Below are 17,060 nucleotides of genomic sequence, written 5' to 3'. Positions count from 1 at the left end.
TGTGGCTGACCATCGCCAATTTTAGCCAGGCAAGGTGGCATGTAGCAACAGAACAAACCTGCTGGCTGCCCTTTGCCAGGAATAAAAAATTACACAACTTGCCTGGTCCACATCCTTAACTTTCTGGTGTTGCGTTTCTTCTTTTAATACCCTTTTCAAGATCTGCTTTGTTAGGCCAGGAGGGTTTGTGGACACATTTGGCTTTGATATATGGTCATGGTTGACCAGGCAGAAAGGCGTCGCCAACATCAGATGTCTTCCAACTCTTTGATCTGTGACAGCCCCAGGAGTTGTTCCACTGTCTCCATGCTATGAAGGCCACAGCACGATAAATGAGTACCTCTGCAATTATGGTATGAGGACAGGTTCTGGGGAACTTGGCTGGTTTTCTTCCCATCAGTGGCTCATCATCCAGGACACCTGCACCATTTTGGCCCCTTTTAGGGCATTCCTAATCATTTAATGTATGTTATATCAGTAAACCCTGTTATGTACAATGGGGATCTGTTTATCAATGTGTTCATCCCTGATTCACACGTTTCTCATTGGGAATTGTCAGTAAGAGGATTGAGAAACAAACTCCATGGTGTTTTGTTTTGCAAGTTCTCAATGCCCCCTCTATAGAGCAGTAAAGTAGTGGTGTGAAATACTATGGGCCCATTTACACTGTGGACCTTCCCTGCAGTCTACAGGCAATTTGGCAGGGGGTTCTGAAACCTGGCAAGTGTTGTGCAAATACCAGGTCTAAAAGTGTGTGCTGAGCTGAAAGAATCTGTCGAGACTTGGTGGACTAGGGTGCTAGGGCTTCTGTACCATAATGACATCTGCAACATTTGATTAATTGGCAGCCTATTGTTTTCTATGGCTTTTCTGAGTGGTTCATCTGCAGGCAGAATATGAATTAGAAGCACACTCTTCTGCATCCATGCAGTGCAAAGAACAATAAAACCTTCTGCCTGGACTGTCCAGTAAGATCTCTGGTCATTTGCTTCTGGCACTCAGCAATTTTTATTTAACTTATTTTTGGGACACATTTAAACATTGTGTTGTTTCGTTATAATATATTTGCTTTTTGAATCATTACCGATTACCAATGATTTGGGTTTGTAGTTTTGCAACACATAGTTCTTTAATGAAATATCAATCATAGAGCCTCCCCACGGGTGTACTGCATAATGGCAGAAGTGGCAATGTAGAAAAAACAGCCTTTCAGGTAAGTACTTGTATTGAAACATTTTCTTCAAAGTGGAGCAAAAAATGGGGGGATTAATCAAAAATTGAGTTATATGTTATTGTCACTGAGCATTGTCCTCATCAGACAGACAGTCTTGTAGTGAGTGCCATCTATCGATAGCTATTTCTGTGTCTGAACAGCCAATCAGTGCCTTCTTTTTATAAAGGATCTAGCCTTAGCCACAGCAGAGAGACAGCAGGCCATTTGGTCTTTGAATAACAACTATTTTACTGGCAGATTAGGAATAATAGACTACGGGACTTCAAAACAAATATTTTGAAGCACTACTCCAGCCTCTTGAATATTCCCTCTCCCCTCTCTGCTGTGGACCTGTAAACTTTCTTTAATTGACACAAGAACTGCTGTACATCCAGTCTGTATTATATCCAGCCTTATACAATACCATTGGCAGCGCCCCACTTGAATAAACATGTTCCTTGGTCCTCTTGGGGTGTCATCATTTCACAAAGTGCACACTACCTGGACTATGAATGCTTGTATAAGCGAAGCCAGAGAGCATGGACCACAATAATATACTGCCCTGTGTAATGCCAATAAACAGTACCTACATCCATCATCTCTAGTCACACAGCTGCACTGACTTTAAAAATGATAGTAGGCAGAATTAGTACAAAGGCATTGCCAAGGGCAGTCTATCTTCTTTAAGGTCTTCAAACAAGAAAAAGCAAAGATGACTTTACATTGCCAATTAGTTACAACTAATTGGCAATTTACTGTATCATGTAGTGATGTAGGGGTTGGCACGGAGAACCAATGAGCAGGCTGGGCTGGGACCAGGAAATCAACACTCCTGGAAGTGTCAGTTTCTGACCAGACTTCAAAGGATGATTTCTATGTATGAGAGCAGCATTCAACAGAGTAGGTAGTGAGAGAGGTAAGTATTTGCTTTCTTTTACAGGGAAATCTTTTTGGGTAATTTCATCTTAGTGACCTTCTCACTTTAAAGTCCAAGAAGCTTGCAGGGAGCGATACTCTGGATAAGGTCCTGGCACAAATTCTTGGTTAAGAACAAAAGCTGGAGTTAGGCTTTAAAGCTGAACTCCAAGCAAACCGCTAAATTCAGAGACAAAATGCATATATAGGTGCTATCGTAACTGCCAAAGCATTTGGATTTCTCTCCATCCAGGCCTGAGATTTGTAAAGCTCTGCCCCACAGCACAGGCCTGTCCAGCAGGAGAGAGAACCTGATATTTCTCTGCAGTTTCATTTTCACTTGCAGGTCTTCCCCCTTTACCCACCTTGTAACAGGGCCGTAAAAGGAGAAGCAGCACACTGGTGAGCTCATCTGTCCATCATTTTGCTCTCACTTCCTATCAACGTGAATTCAAAATATGTGATCATCTCAGCTGGATGCTGTTGTTGCGATTCAAAGGTTAAAGAAACAACTCTGATCAAATAAGAAAATATTTTTATAGACTGAACCTACAATACTACACATTAATATTATGTTTCATTATTGCTTTTAAGGTTACTCCACAACATATTAGATTATATTTTGACCTTCCCCATCCCCAGCTCTCTTCATGAGGAGTCCTCTTCCTCTTTGTCATATTTTTTTGGCCTGATATTTTTCCGGCTCCGCTTCTTAGACCCGTGAAACCCCAAAGATTCAGATGTTGCCTTTTCTTCAGAACCCTCAGCATCTTCCAATCCATCATCACCCCATGCCCCGGCCTTGTTCTGTTGTCCTGACTGTGCCTCACTTTTCTCACCATCTTTCTGGCTCTTTTTCTGTGGCTTTGTGAACATGATTCTTCCCTCGCCAGAACTGGAGGAATCTTGGTTGTAGGAGCGTGGGTTGGTGGTATCCTTGGAGGCCTCCTTAGCTTCCTTTTGATGCTTTAACTCTGCCAAGAAGTTAAGTGCCGTATTTCGGTTGGCGCGATCACTGGTATCTTGAACATCCTCCAGACTGTACTTTGTCCAGCGCTCTGGGTGGGCTAGATAATCAGGAAGGTGTCTGGCAGGTGCTGAGCGTTTTCTAGTGGTAAAGCTTGAGCTTCCAGTATTTGAAGACGTGGTCGTTTTCTCCCTTTGTTCAGGTGGATTCGATTCAGGAGCTGGAACTACACTAGCACTAGCTCCCTGCTTCCCTTTTGTGTTAAACTGGGAAAGAGGTGAACACTTCTGTACATCTAACAAGGCTCCAAAAATGCCATGACTGCGCTGGGAGAAGCCTACATCTGTTCCTTTCAAGGTGAAAGGCTGCAAAGGAGACTCACGCTTGGCTTCCGGTCTACTGTCTTCTTCGTCATTCTCTTCCTCCTCAGCGCTAACAGATTCCACCTCTGCATCATCTGATAAAGCAGGGTCTGAGTCACTAAGTGACAGGGTGCCAGGATCATGAGGACGCTCAAAGGATAATGCGCTGAAGGGTTTGGGGGAATCATCTTTTTCTGTTGACTCAGACATAGCTCAAATACTGGACGCTGGAGATGGCGCAGCTGCAGAAAAGAGTGTTTTCCACACAGATAGGGATTCAGATACCTGGATGAAAAGAAAATTGTTAACAATTTGATATAGCAATTGCAAACAGAACTGTAAATGTTGCAATAATAAAATATTGTACCATAATTATCTGAATACAGACAAAAATGATATTTTCCAACTGATAGGACTCCTTTTACACTTGTGCGAATTGTCTTGTGACTTTGGACACAATATGTCGAATAACAAGTCGTAGCCCAATGTTTTCGATGGGATCCAGGTCTATGTGACCTAAAGTCGCAGTGACTTTGAAGAGGTTCCTGCACTAATTTGATGCGGCTTGAATGCTAGAGAGAGAAAAGAAGCATTAAAGTGGCATCAAAGCGGCATTAAAAGTTGCAGTGGAAATTGTGCAACTTTGGAGTCGCACAAGTGAGAATGGAGCCTAACTAAGTAGTATAATGAGAGAGTGGTGATCCATGTGCATCTTTGACCAAATAACCCCATTCATTTCTTGATCATTGTGCAAGCCTATAGACCGTGCAGATGTTAGAACATGTGTATGGGCACTTTGTAGTCTCAAAGATCCCTTATTTGTATTCAAAGACATCAGTCACCCAAAAAGGTGCTTACAAAAATAGGCCAGATAGAGAGACAGGGCCAACCATCCATAATGGTATCTGGAGACTCCAAAAACCTGCTACGGCTTAAATGGTATTAAACGCAAAAACAAGAATTTATATTATTGCAGCTTACCAATTCTTAGATGTGATGGCTGCATTAGTCTCCTTTTTAGGCTTTCTTTCTTCTATTTTCATCTGGTGATCTAGCCAGCAACTCTGCTGTTTTTCAGAAGTTCAAGGTCTCCAGCAGAATGTTTCAGTTTACATGGATGAGCCAATCAATTTACCAGTGACAGGGCTGTACCATAGCCAAAATAGGAAGTAAAAGGAAATCCCTCAAAAGTGACCAGAACTAGTGTTCCCATTGGAAGATTTCCACCTAACCCCATCCTGGTGACAACCCAAAATTTGGGATTTTCTTTCACTTTCACAATCGGGGAGAAAAGTAAAATAGCAGAGAGGGCAAATCTCCTTAATGGGGCAACAAACAACAATAAAAACCTCACAGATGTTCTAATCCCTCTCCACTCTAAAACTGAAAAAATACCTATAGTTACACTTTAAATAAATCAGCACAGAGTGAAACATGAAGGTTGCCATTGCTGTACCCAGGCAACAGTTTATCTTTTGTGTGCCGATGAGAATGCAGATTGGGGCTTTTGATGAAACATCTGACCTGCATGCTTTGTCCAGCTCACAGTAAGGTAGTGTAGAGCAGAAAATCATCGTATCCTTGGCAATTCTCTTGTGACAGGCTTAGTTTAGTGGTGGATTTTGATTTGAAAAAAATACCTTGGTACCTAGGGTACCAAATCCTTCCCCATAAAAGCCATACACTGCACTGAAACAGCTGTATGCAGGTTGGAATACATGGCTCTATAACATTAGGCTACATTTGCGCTGTGCACCAACAATTCTGGATGTGCATGTGGCCAACAGGGTATAAACCAATGACTTGCACGGTCATGCTCACTGTCCTGAAATGAGGAATAATCCTTACTTTTGAGATATGTGATGTTATGAGACCTGCGATTAAATTATTTTTCAACCTCTTGCCACTCACATAACACACACAACAAAGACGGTTTGCTGTAATACCCATACACTTCATATAAAGTATGGGGGAGATTTACTAAAACTGGAGGACTTAGAATCTGGTGCAGCTGTGCATGGTAGCCAATCAGCATCTAACATCAGCTTGTTCAATTAAGCTTTGACAATAAAACCTGGAAGCTGATTGGTTTCTATGCAGAGCTGCATCAGGTTTTGAACTCTCCAGATTTAATAAAGTCTCCTCCTGTGTCCATGAGTGGCAGAGGTTTCTCTGCTAACAGCACAATGACTGTGCACTCCCAACACAGAGATCGAACTGTCAAAGACAGGTCCTGGTGTCTAGTAATGATCAGCAGCTGTTGAGACCGCCTCCCGATCATGTGACACTGACGGCCAATCACAATGGTCATGTGATCAGGCAGACCTTTCTGCCCCCTGGACATTATAGCCTAGTTAAAGGGACTCTAGTGGATGGTAAGGGGCTAAGAAAACTTTACGTTGCTACACACTAATTCAGTTGAAGAGCTTTTTGGTTGCCTTAGTCCCTTCTTACCATAAGCTGTAAGGTCATATTAGAACACCTTGCTCATTTATTACAGGAGGTTGTGTTAACGTTCTATATGGCCACCAAGACATGACGTTAGGACAGACAGCAATGAAAATGCTGTAGAGCAGGGAAGGGTAAGAACCTATCAGGTTTTTATCCTTGTACCCCCCACCAATGGAATTAGAGGCAGCCACAAAAACCTGACAGTTCTTATCCTTCCTTAACCTCTTGGTGCCGGCCGAACGCAAATGTGCGGCCTCCCGGTGTCTGCGCCTAGACGCCGAGCGGCCACACATTTGCTTTCTATTAAAAAAAAACAACAAAAAAAAACATATGTGCTTAGAGCGCGCGCCCTGCGCACTCCCAGCACGCATGTCCGGTACTCACAGAAATGTCCCGATCTCTTTTGATCGGGACCTTTCTCGATCATGTGACCGCCGTGATGGCGTCACGTCGGTCACATGACCCTAAACCCCACCCCTCCTCCCGGCTTCTGAAACCCTTAAAGGGCCAGGAGACACGGGCGCCAAGGGGTTAACAAGTTCTTGTCCCATGATAAAAACAAGCATCTCAACTTTACCTTTCACTAAACTTAGATCCCAACATAAGGGACATCCAAAAAGTCAAAAGACAACAATTGTGTATACCTACCTTGTCCTGTGCTTGTGTTAGCTCGCCTTTCTCAGGGTCTGTAAATTCCACTAACAGTCTTAAAGACTTCACCCTGCAATGGAAAGATCACAGAGCAGTTTAGTGTGCAATCTGAGAAACGTTACGTTTACACAGTTGAGGCCCCAAAGCATTCTTCATTATATTATATGTATACAGTATTGTGCAACACTAGCAGTCACTGTCATTGGCAAACCTAATGCTCAGATGCACATTAAACCAACATGCTATGCTTCAAGCGCGGTCAAAAAAAAAAAAAGGACCAGGTTAATTTTTGACTCAAGGATGCAGATTGAGGACCAACTAAAAATGAAGAGGCTGTGTGCACATAGATGTGAATGGGCTTTTTAAGTGGTTGTAAACCTCGGACATGAAATATGAACAAAGCATATCCCACTGTAGACTCTTTCCTAGAACCAAGAGAAAAAAAGGACAAGGGAGGGAGCTCCAACACAAATCATGATTGACAACCTCATCTCTGTTCCTATGTGCTGTGTACAGGGGGGAGGGGGAAGGGAGTGTCCCTTCCCCATTCTGCTCTCCGACCTCTGTTAGAGTGTAATTTCAGCTCTCCACCCCGTTTTCTGACAGCTCAGACAAGATTTATAGATTCTGGACTTTGAACAGAAATAGAGAGAAAGTAGTAGATAAACAGGTACAACTTATATAGGAGGGTTTGTTTCATCTCTGTGTATCACATGAGGCCAGTCACTTCACCGGGTATATGTAAGGGTTCACAAGGGTTCCCCAATCAGCTCACTGAGCTCTGTAGAGTGTAATTTCAGCTCTCTCCGCCCCCTTTTCTGACTGCTCAGCCAGGATTTATAGATTCTGGACTTTGAACAGACGTAGAGAGGAGAAGGTTGAAGATAAACAGGTACAACTTATGTAGGAGGGTTTGTTTCATCTCTGTGTATCACATGAGGCCAGTCACTTCACTGGGTATGTAAGGGTTCAAAAGCAGTCTTTTCTAGGCTTGATGTGTTCAAACGTTTGAAAAATAATGCCTCATTCACAAAGCATTTGAACTCTAGCTGTGGCAGGAATCCCGTAGCTTCCTGTGGCTAGATGTGGTTACGTTTGTCCTCTTCGCCTGTACAAAGCAATGACAGGCTGACAGTAGTCACAGCCATCTGTGGTATGGAGCGATTTCCTGTGGCTAGATGTAGTTACATTTGTCCTCTTAGCCGGTACAAAGCAATGACAGGCTGACAGCAGCCACAGCCATCTGTGGTATGGAGCGATTTCCTGTGGTTACGTTTGTCCTCTTAGCCTATACAAAGCAACGACAGGCTGACATTAGTCACAGCTGTCTGTGGCATGGAGCGATTTCCTGTGGCTACTTTTGTCCTCTTAGCCTGTACAAAGCAATGACAGGCTGACAGTAGTCCCAGCTGTCTGTGGCATGGAGCGATTTCCTGTGGCTACTTTTGTCCTCTTAGCCTGTACAAAGCAATGACAGGCTGACAGTAGTCCCAGCTGTCTGTGGCATGGAGCGATTTCCTGTGGCTAGAGAGAGATGATTGCCTTCGGATGCAAACAGCTTGTGTTCAGAGGTGATCATCTGTCCCTAACTGCAGGCAATCGTCCCATATGTAATTACATGAGAACAGCCAAGGACAGCCTATCATTGCTTGGAACAGACAGCAAGCAGGAGGCCTAAGCTGAAGCCAGGCAATAGGGTATGTTCCAGGGACCTGAATCAATTTGTAACATATTGTGCTCATCAGTAAAATAGAATAGTAACTTCAGCCTCCACTCTGCCCGCACATTTGAAAACATGAACATTGGCTGCTGATGGGCTTTAAAGAGAGCCTGTCACCAAGCCATTCTTCCCATAAGATTCTATGTACATTTAATGAATGTAATTCTTCTGTAAAGGCCTCCCTTCTGCAGACATCCAAGTGCCGACGCTGCTGGTAGATGCCGACACCTTGGAGTTATATCAGTAGCCCCAGCAGACTCCGAGCTCCCACTCAAATCTGTAGGATTCACCTTCGCTCTGTCCTGGCTGCTACATAAAAGGTTATGTAGGGAGGTTATCAGCAGAGGAGCTGGGCCAGCACAGACAGTATTTCAACATTCCCAGAAGAGAATGGCATGCAAGGAAGGTGTGGGGGGGGGGGGGCTGTGCTAGGGAAATGACTTTTCCTGGAGAAATAACATTTTCTAGCAAGTCACATTGCAAACAAAACACACAATTAACCCCTTGATTGCCCTTGATTGCCCCTAGATATTAACCCCTTCCCAGCCAGTGTCATTAATACAATGACAGCGTACAGTATTAGCACTAATCCTTGTATTAGGCTGGCCATAGACAGGTTTGAATCTCAGTCACTTCAGCAGGAACCGACCGAGATTTGAACCATATATGGGCGGCCTGAATGGACCAAGTTGATCGATAAACTTAGGTACAACCAGCCTGCCGGATCCACTTGCAATCAATGCTAGTCGCTGTTATAGCCAGTAGCAATAATCACTGTCTTCTCCAGCCAGGGATGGCTCTCCCACCCACTACTGCCTCCCCACCGGGAGAAGACAATTGCTTGGCAGGAGGGATTGCCCTGTCAGGACTGTCTGTGTTGATGGAGGAATTGTGCAAATCCATGATTGCAGGAAACAAATTCACACCATCTATGGCCTGCCTTAGGCTACTTTCACACCGAGGGGTGTGTGAAGCGTCTTTGCACCTGAAAAGCTCAAGAAAAACGCTTCCCTAGGTATGTGAATGTATATCTATGTATGTTTTCACACTGAGGCGTTGCGTTTGTGGTGCGGTGTAAAAACTTGAGCTTGCAGCATCTTTGGGGCATGTTGGGGCAGTAAAAAAAAAAAAAACCACAAAAACGCCTCTTCCCATTGAAATCAATGGAAAACGCCTGAAACGCGGCTCAAAAATGCTTAAAAAGCGCCTCTAAAACGTGTTTTTGTGCAGTTTTTAAGTCACGTGTCCTTTAAAAATGCTCAAAAAGCGCCTATGCGTTTTTGCGGCGGATCAGTGTGAAAGTAGCCTTAGTGTCGCTATTGATGTCAGTGTCATTCCCTTAGTGCAGTGTTTCTCAACTCCAGTCCTCATGGACCCCAAACAGGTCATGTTTGCAGGATTTCCCTCAGATGAAACAGCTGTGGTAATTACTAAGGCAGTGAAACTGATCAAATCACCTGTGCAAAATAATGGAAATCCTGAAAACATGACCTGTTTGGGGTCCATGAGGACTGGAGTTGAGAAACACTGCCTTAGTGTCAGTGATGTCAGTGATTGATGTCAGTGTCATTACCTTAGTGTACCTCCCAGCCAGCGTCAGCTAGCGCCGGATTGCTCGCCAAATTCTAAGTTGCCATTACAGTATAGTGTCTATAGCTGTATATATACCATACGTTGTAGACGCCATAACTTTCACACAAAACAATATACACTTGTTTGGATTTTTTTTTCTACCAAAGACATGTAACAGAATACATTTTGGCTTCCATTTATGATGATATTCGGGTTTATACATTTTTTATTGGACATGTTTATTAGCAAAAAGTAAAAAATATTGGGTTTTTTTCAAAATGTTTTTTCATTTATATAGTAAATAATAAAAAACCCCGTGGTGATCAGATGCCACCAAAAGAAAGCTCTATTTGTATGAAAAAATGATCGCCTAAATCAGTGTACAGCAACGTTCTACCCAAATAAAATTTGTAGCATTTTTTTCACACAACTAGAGCTTCCTTTTGGTGGTATCTGATCACCACTGGGGTTTTTTTTTTTTTTTGCAAAATAAATGAAAACAGAACAAAAAATAAGAAAAATGCATTTTTCTTTGTTTGTTATGAAAGCTTGCAAATAAATAATCGTTCTTCGTAAATTTTGTCCAAAATGTATTCTGCTTCATAGCCAAATCAGTGTACAGCAACGTTCTACCCAAACAACATTTATAGCATTTTTTTCACACAACTAGAGCTTTCTTTTGCTGTATTTGATCACCACTGGGTTTTTCTTATTATTTTTTGCAAAATATATGAAAAAAAAAAGACCAAAAAAATTTGAAAAAAAAAATGCGTTTTTCTTGGTTTGTTATGAAAGCTTGAAAATAAATAATTGTTCTTCATAAATTTTGTCCAAAATGTATTCTGCTACATTTCTTTGGTGAAAAAAGCCCAAATCAGTGTGCTGTACCGAATCAAACTTTTTAGTGCATTTTTTTCACACAACTAGCTTTGTTTTGGTGGTATTTGATCACCACGGTTTCTTTTTTATTTTTTGCAGAATGAAACAAAAAAAAAAAAAAAAATTGAAAAAAAATGCATTTTTCTTCATTTGTTATGAAAGCGTGCAAATAATCGTTCTTCATAAATTTTGTCCAAACTGTATTCTGCTACATTTCTTTGGTGAAAAAATCCCAAATCAGTGTACAGCGTCGCTGCACCCAACCAACATTTTTATAGCATTTTTTTCACACAACTAGAGCTTGCTTTTGCTGTATTTGATCACCACTGAGTTTTTTTTGTATCTTTTTGCAAAATAAATGAAAAAAAGACCAAATTTTTTTTTTTAAATGTGTTTTTTTTGTTTGCTCTGAAAATTTGCAAATAAATAATTCTTCATAAATTTTGTCCAAAATGTATTCTGCTACACAGCCCAAATCAGGGCACAGCAACACTCTACCCAAACAACATTTATAGCATTTTTTTCACACAACTAGAGCTTTCTTTTGCTGTATTTGATCACCACTGAGTTTTTTTTGCTAAATAAATACCAAAAAATTTGAAACAAATGCGTAAATTTTGTCCAAAATGTATTCTGCTACATAGCCCAAATCAGTGTACAGCAACGCTCTACCCAAACAACATTTATATTTTCACCAAAGAAATGTAGCAGAATACATTTTGGACAAAATTTACAAAGAATGATCATTTATTTGCAAACTTTCATAACAAAGAAAAATGCGTTTTTTTTTAAACATTTGTATTCTTTTTTCGTTTATTTTACCAAAAACATAAAAATATTCAGTGGTGATCAAATGCCACGAGAAGAAAGCTCTAGTTGTGTGAGGACAATGCAGGAAGCCTCATATGGGCGCAGTGTTGTCATTCACTGGCTGACAGCTGAGCATTGTCCGGGGCAGGGATTCGGTGACCGGCACTGAAGGGGTTAATCCCATCCCATGTCCTCTCTCCCAGCACGGAGCGATCAGAGGTCTGCCCTGCCATGTATGATAGACTCTAATGAGGATTATATTGTCATCTCCTGACCACACAGCCCGTACGGGTAATGATCACCTAGAACACAGGCACTGGCCGCAGTCACACCGCACAGGCCTCGGGAATATTCCCCTCCCCCCTCTCTGTACATCCGGGCTCCATCCGCTTCTCTATGGAGGCACTATAGTCCCCTCGGTCCTGTGGGCTCCATCCCGTGTACCGGGACCACTTACAAGCTGCACGTACTTGTATGGATCGCCTTCAGCTCAGCTATAATCGCCTCTCTCTGCTCATCCTCCATACTGCGAGGTCAGAGGTCAGGGGTTAGCCTTCCGGTCCTTCCTACATCTCCCAGCAGGCAGCGCGCTGTCAGCTCTGTGCCGCCATCTCCAGCATTGGGAGCGCCACCTGCTGGCCATCATTGGAAAGAGTTGCAACATTAACAGGAATGAGGGAGAATCCGCCATTGTATACTTGTCTGCAGGTTGTGCAGAGCAGTGCTTCTCAGATGGGTTTTTTTCAGTCAAATCACCTTTAGGTCCCTTTTAAAGGTCCATTCCATTCGGGGTCTCCTGACAGTTTTTCAGGCGGACCTAATGGAAAGGTGCATGTAGCCCTAAGGACAGGCGGTTGTAAAAGGACATACAGTGCCTCAAAAAGTATTCATACCCCTTGACATGTTCCACATTGTGTCATGTTACAGACAAAAATGTAAATGTATTTTATTGGGATTTTATGTGATAGACCAACACAAAGTGGCACATAATTGTGAAGTGGAAGGAAAATGAGAAATGGTTTTCAGAATGGTTTACAACTTAACCACAAGCCTACCGGGCACTTATACCCCCTTCCTGCCCAGGCCGATTTTCAGTTTTCAATGCTGTCGCATTTTGAATGACAATTGCGTGGTCATGCAACACTGTACCCATATGAAATTTTTATAATTTTTTTTCTCACAAATGGAGCTTTCTTTTGGTGGTATGTACTTATCGCTGGGTGGTTTACTTTTTGCGCTATAAACAAAAAAAAGCAAAAAACATGAAAAAAAAAAGTTTCTTTGTTTCTATTATAAAATTTTGCAAACAGGTAATTTTTCTCCTTCACTGATGTGCGTTGATGAGGCTGCACTGATAGGCAGCACTGATGGGCACTGATAGGCGGCACAGGTAAGCGGCACTGATAGGTGATACTGATAGGTGTCACTGATGAGCTGGCACTGATGATGGGTACTGATAGGCAGCACTGACTGGTGGCACTGGTGGGTGGCACTGGTAGGCAATGCTGGGCACTTGTGGGCAGAACTGGCGGGTGGCACTGCTGGGCACCGATCATCAAGGCACTGATCATTAGTGCCCTGATGATCGGTGCCGATCCCCGCTCTGACAACTGCTGCTTCTCAGCAGTACTTTCCTCACGCTCTCACAGCGTGAAGAAAGTGCAGCCGAGAACCGGCAATTGCATTTCCCGGTGATCAGCGTGTCATTGGACACGGCTGATCGTGGTAAAAGGCCTTTTACCACATCATGTGATCAGCTGTGTCTGTAGGACACAGCAATCACGGAGATCGCCGGGTGCGCGCCCCCCCGAGAGCGCATTCTGGGAGGACGTCATATGACAGCCTCCTAGAACTGGCTGGCCACAGTGCAGCCGTCATTCGGCAACTAGGTAATATCTGAAAAGTGTGGCGTGCATTTGTATTCAGCCCCCTTTACTCTGATACCCCTAACTAAAATCTAGTGGAACCAACTGCCTTCAGAAGTCACCTAATTAGTAAATAGAGTCAACCTGTGTGTATATGTGAAAAGTGTGGCATGCATTTGTATTCAGCCCCCGAGTCAATACTTTGTAGAACCATCTTTCACTGCAATTACAGCTGCAAGTCTTTTTGGGGATGTCTCTACCAGCTTTCCACATCTAGAGAGTGACATTTATTCCTATTCTTCTTTACAAAATAGTTCAAGCTCTGTCAGATTGGATGGATTTTCAATTGGATTTAGGCCTGGACTTTGACTGGGCCATTCTAACACATGAATATGCTTTGATCTAAACCATTCCATTGGAGCTCTGACTGTATGTTTAGAGTCGTTGTTCTGCTGGAAGGTGAGCCTCTGCCCCAGTCTCAAATCTTTTGCAGACTCCAACAGGTTTTCTGTATTTGGCTCCATCCATCTTCCCATCAACTCTGACCAGCTTCCCTGTCCCTGCTGAAGAAAAGCATCCCCACAACATGATGCTGCCACCGCCATGTTTCACGGTGGGGATGGTGTGTTCAGAGTGATGTGCAATGTTAGTTTACCGCCACACATAGCGTTTTGGTCTCATCTGACCAGAGCACCTTCTTCCCCTTGTTTGCTGTGTCCCCCACATGGCTTCTCGCAAACTGGACTTCTTGTGGCTTACTTGCAACAATGAACCTTAGATTGTACGCCCCTTGAGGGTTAGGGACTGATGTGAATGTACAATATATGTATGTAGAGCGCTGCGTAAACTGATGGTGCTATATAAGTACCTATAATAAATAGCAATGGCTTTCTTGCCACACTTCCATAAAGGCCAGATTTGTGGAGGGCACGACTAATAGTTGTCCTGTGGACAGATTCTCCCACCTGAGCTGTGGATCTCCGCAGCTCCTCCAGAGTTACCATGGGCCTCTTGGCTGCTTCTCTGATTAATGCTCTCCTTACCCGGCCTGTCAGTTTAGGTGGACGGTCATGTCTTGGTAGGTTTGCAGTTGTGCCATACTCTCTGTTTTCTGATGATGGATTGAACAGTGCTCCGTGAGATGTTCAAAGCTTGGGATTTTTTTTTAATAACCTAACCCTGCTTTAAACTTCTCGACAACTTTATCCCTGACCTGTCTGGTGTGTTCCTTGGCCTTCATTATGCTGTTTGTTCACTAATGTTCTCTAACAAACTTCTGAGGGCTTCACAGAACAACTGTATTTATACTGAGATTAAATTACATACAGATGGACTCTATTTACTAATTAGGAGACTTCTGAAAGCAATTGGTTCCACTAAATTTTAGTTAGGGGTATCAGAGTAAAGGGGGCTGAATACAAATGCATGCCACACTTTTCAGATATTTTATTTGTAAAAAAATTTGAAAACCATTTATCATTTTCCTTCCACTTCAGAATAATGTGCCACTTTGTGTTGGTCTATCACAGGGGTCGGCAAACTTTTTGACTTGAGGGCCGCAATGGGTTCATATATTGGACCCGGGGGCCGGACCAAGAGTAGATGAATGATGTGTATGTGTCATCCATAGTAAGTATAGTAATATTCCCCCATAGTAAGCATAGTAATTAATCCCCCATATAGTAATTCATCCCCCATAGTAATTCATCCCCCATATAGTAATTCATCCCCCATAGTAATTCATCCCCCATAGTAATTCATCCCCCATAGTAATTCATCCCCCATATAGTAATTCATCCCCCATATAGTAATTCATCCCCCATAGTAATTCATCCCCCATAGTAATTCATCCCCCATATAGTAATTCATCCCCCATAGTAATTCATCCTACATAGTAATTCATCCCCCATATAGTAATTCATCCCCCACTGATCATTAGTGCCCTGATGATCGGTGCCGATCCCCGCTCTGACAACTGCTGCTTCTCAGCAGTACTTTCTTCACGCTCTCACAGCGTGAAGAAAGTGCAGCCGAGAACCGGCAATTGCATTTCCCGGTGATCAGCGTGTCATTGGACACGGCTGATCGTGGTAAAAGGCCTTTTACCACATCATGTGATCAGCTGTGTCTGTAGGACACAGCAATCACGGAGATCGCCGGGTGCGCGCCCCCCGGAGAGCGCATTCTGGGAGGACGTCATATGACAGCCTCCTAGAACTGGCTGGCCACAGTGCAGCCGTCATTCGGCAACTAGGTAATATCTGAAAAGTGTGGCGTGCATTTGTATTCAGCCCCCTTTACTCTGATACCCCTAACTAAAATCTAGTGGAACCAACTGCCTTCAGAAGTCACCTAATTAGTAAATAGAGTCAACCTGTGTGTATATGTGAAAAGTGTGGCATGCATTTGTATTCAGCCCCCGAGTCAATACTTTGTAGAACCATCTTTCACTGCAATTACAGCTGCAAGTCTTTTTGGGGATGTCTCTACCAGCTTTCCACATCTAGAGAGTGACATTTATTCCTATTCTTCTTTACAAAATAGTTCAAGCTCTGTCAGATTGGATGGATTTTCAATTGGATTTAGGCCTGGACTTTGACTGGGCCATTCTAACACATGAATATGCTTTGATCTAAACCATTCCATTGGAGCTCTGACTGTATGTTTAGAGTCGTTGTTCTGCTGGAAGGTGAGCCTCTGCCCCAGTCTCAAATCTTTTGCAGACTCCAACAGGTTTTCTGTATTTGGCTCCATCCATCTTCCCATCAACTCTGACCAGCTTCCCTGTCCCTGCTGAAGAAAAGCATCCCCACAACATGATGCTGCCACCGCCATGTTTCACGGTGGGGATGGTGTGTTCAGAGTGATGTGCAATGTTAGTTTACCGCCACACATAGCGTTTTGGTCTCATCTGACCAGAGCACCTTCTTCCCCTTGTTTGCTGTGTCCCCCACATGGCTTCTCGCAAACTGGACTTCTTGTGGCTTACTTGCAACAATGAACCTTAGATTGTACGCCCCTTGAGGGTTAGGGACTGATGTGAATGTACAATATATGTATGTAGAGCGCTGCGTAAACTGATGGTGCTATATAAGTACCTATAATAAATAGCAATGGCTTTCTTGCCACACTTCCATAAAGGCCAGATTTGTGGAGGGCACGACTAATAGTTGTCCTGTGGACAGATTCTCCCACCTGAGCTGTGGATCTCCGCAGCTCCTCCAGAGTTACCATGGGCCTCTTGGCTGCTTCTCTGATTAATGCTCTCCTTACCCGGCCTGTCAGTTTAGGTGGACGGTCATGTCTTGGTAGGTTTGCAGTTGTGCCATACTCTCTGTTTTCTGATGATGGATTGAACAGTGCTCCGTGAGATGTTCAAAGCTTGGGATTTTTTTTTAATAACCTAACCCTGCTTTAAACTTCTCGACAACTTTATCCCTGACCTGTCTGGTGTGTTCCTTGGCCTTCATTATGCTGTTTGTTCACTAATGTTCTCTAACAAACTTCTGAGGGCTTCACAGAACAACTGTATTTATACTGAGATTAAATTACATACAGATGGACTCTATTTACTAATTAGGAGACTTCTGAAAGCAATTGGTTCCACTAAATTTTAGTTAGGGGTATCAGAGTAAAGGGGGCTGAATACAAATGC

General features: G+C 43.1%; 1 protein-coding gene across 2 annotated transcripts; it reads right to left on the bottom strand.

Annotated features, from left to right (window-relative positions):
- Positions 1-2,646: 2,646 nt before the first annotated feature.
- Positions 2,647-12,141, bottom strand: TSSC4 (tumor suppressing subtransferable candidate 4). Of its 2 annotated transcripts, none has more exons than XM_089653518.1 (3): positions 11,998-12,141; positions 6,557-6,629; positions 2,647-3,742 (listed from the first exon to the last, which is right to left on the bottom strand). In XM_089653518.1, exon 3 carries the CDS (start codon positions 3,665-3,667, stop codon positions 2,777-2,779), a length of 891 nt encoding a protein of 296 aa, XP_089509644.1. In that variant the 5' UTR covers positions 3,668-3,742; positions 6,557-6,629; positions 11,998-12,141; the 3' UTR covers positions 2,647-2,776. The 2 variants fall into 2 exon arrangements, with proteins under 2 accessions (XP_089509644.1, XP_089509643.1); XM_089653517.1 differs by having other exon boundaries at positions 12,011-12,141.
- Positions 12,142-17,060: the final 4,919 nt, after the last annotated feature.

This window comes from Staurois parvus, unplaced genomic scaffold, assembly GCF_062004578.1.
Source record: "Staurois parvus isolate SC_StPar_1 unplaced genomic scaffold, SC_StPar_1.0 ptg000715l, whole genome shotgun sequence".
NCBI lineage: Eukaryota > Metazoa > Chordata > Amphibia > Anura > Ranidae > Staurois > Staurois parvus.
This window is presented reverse-complemented; position numbering and strand designations above follow the sequence as displayed.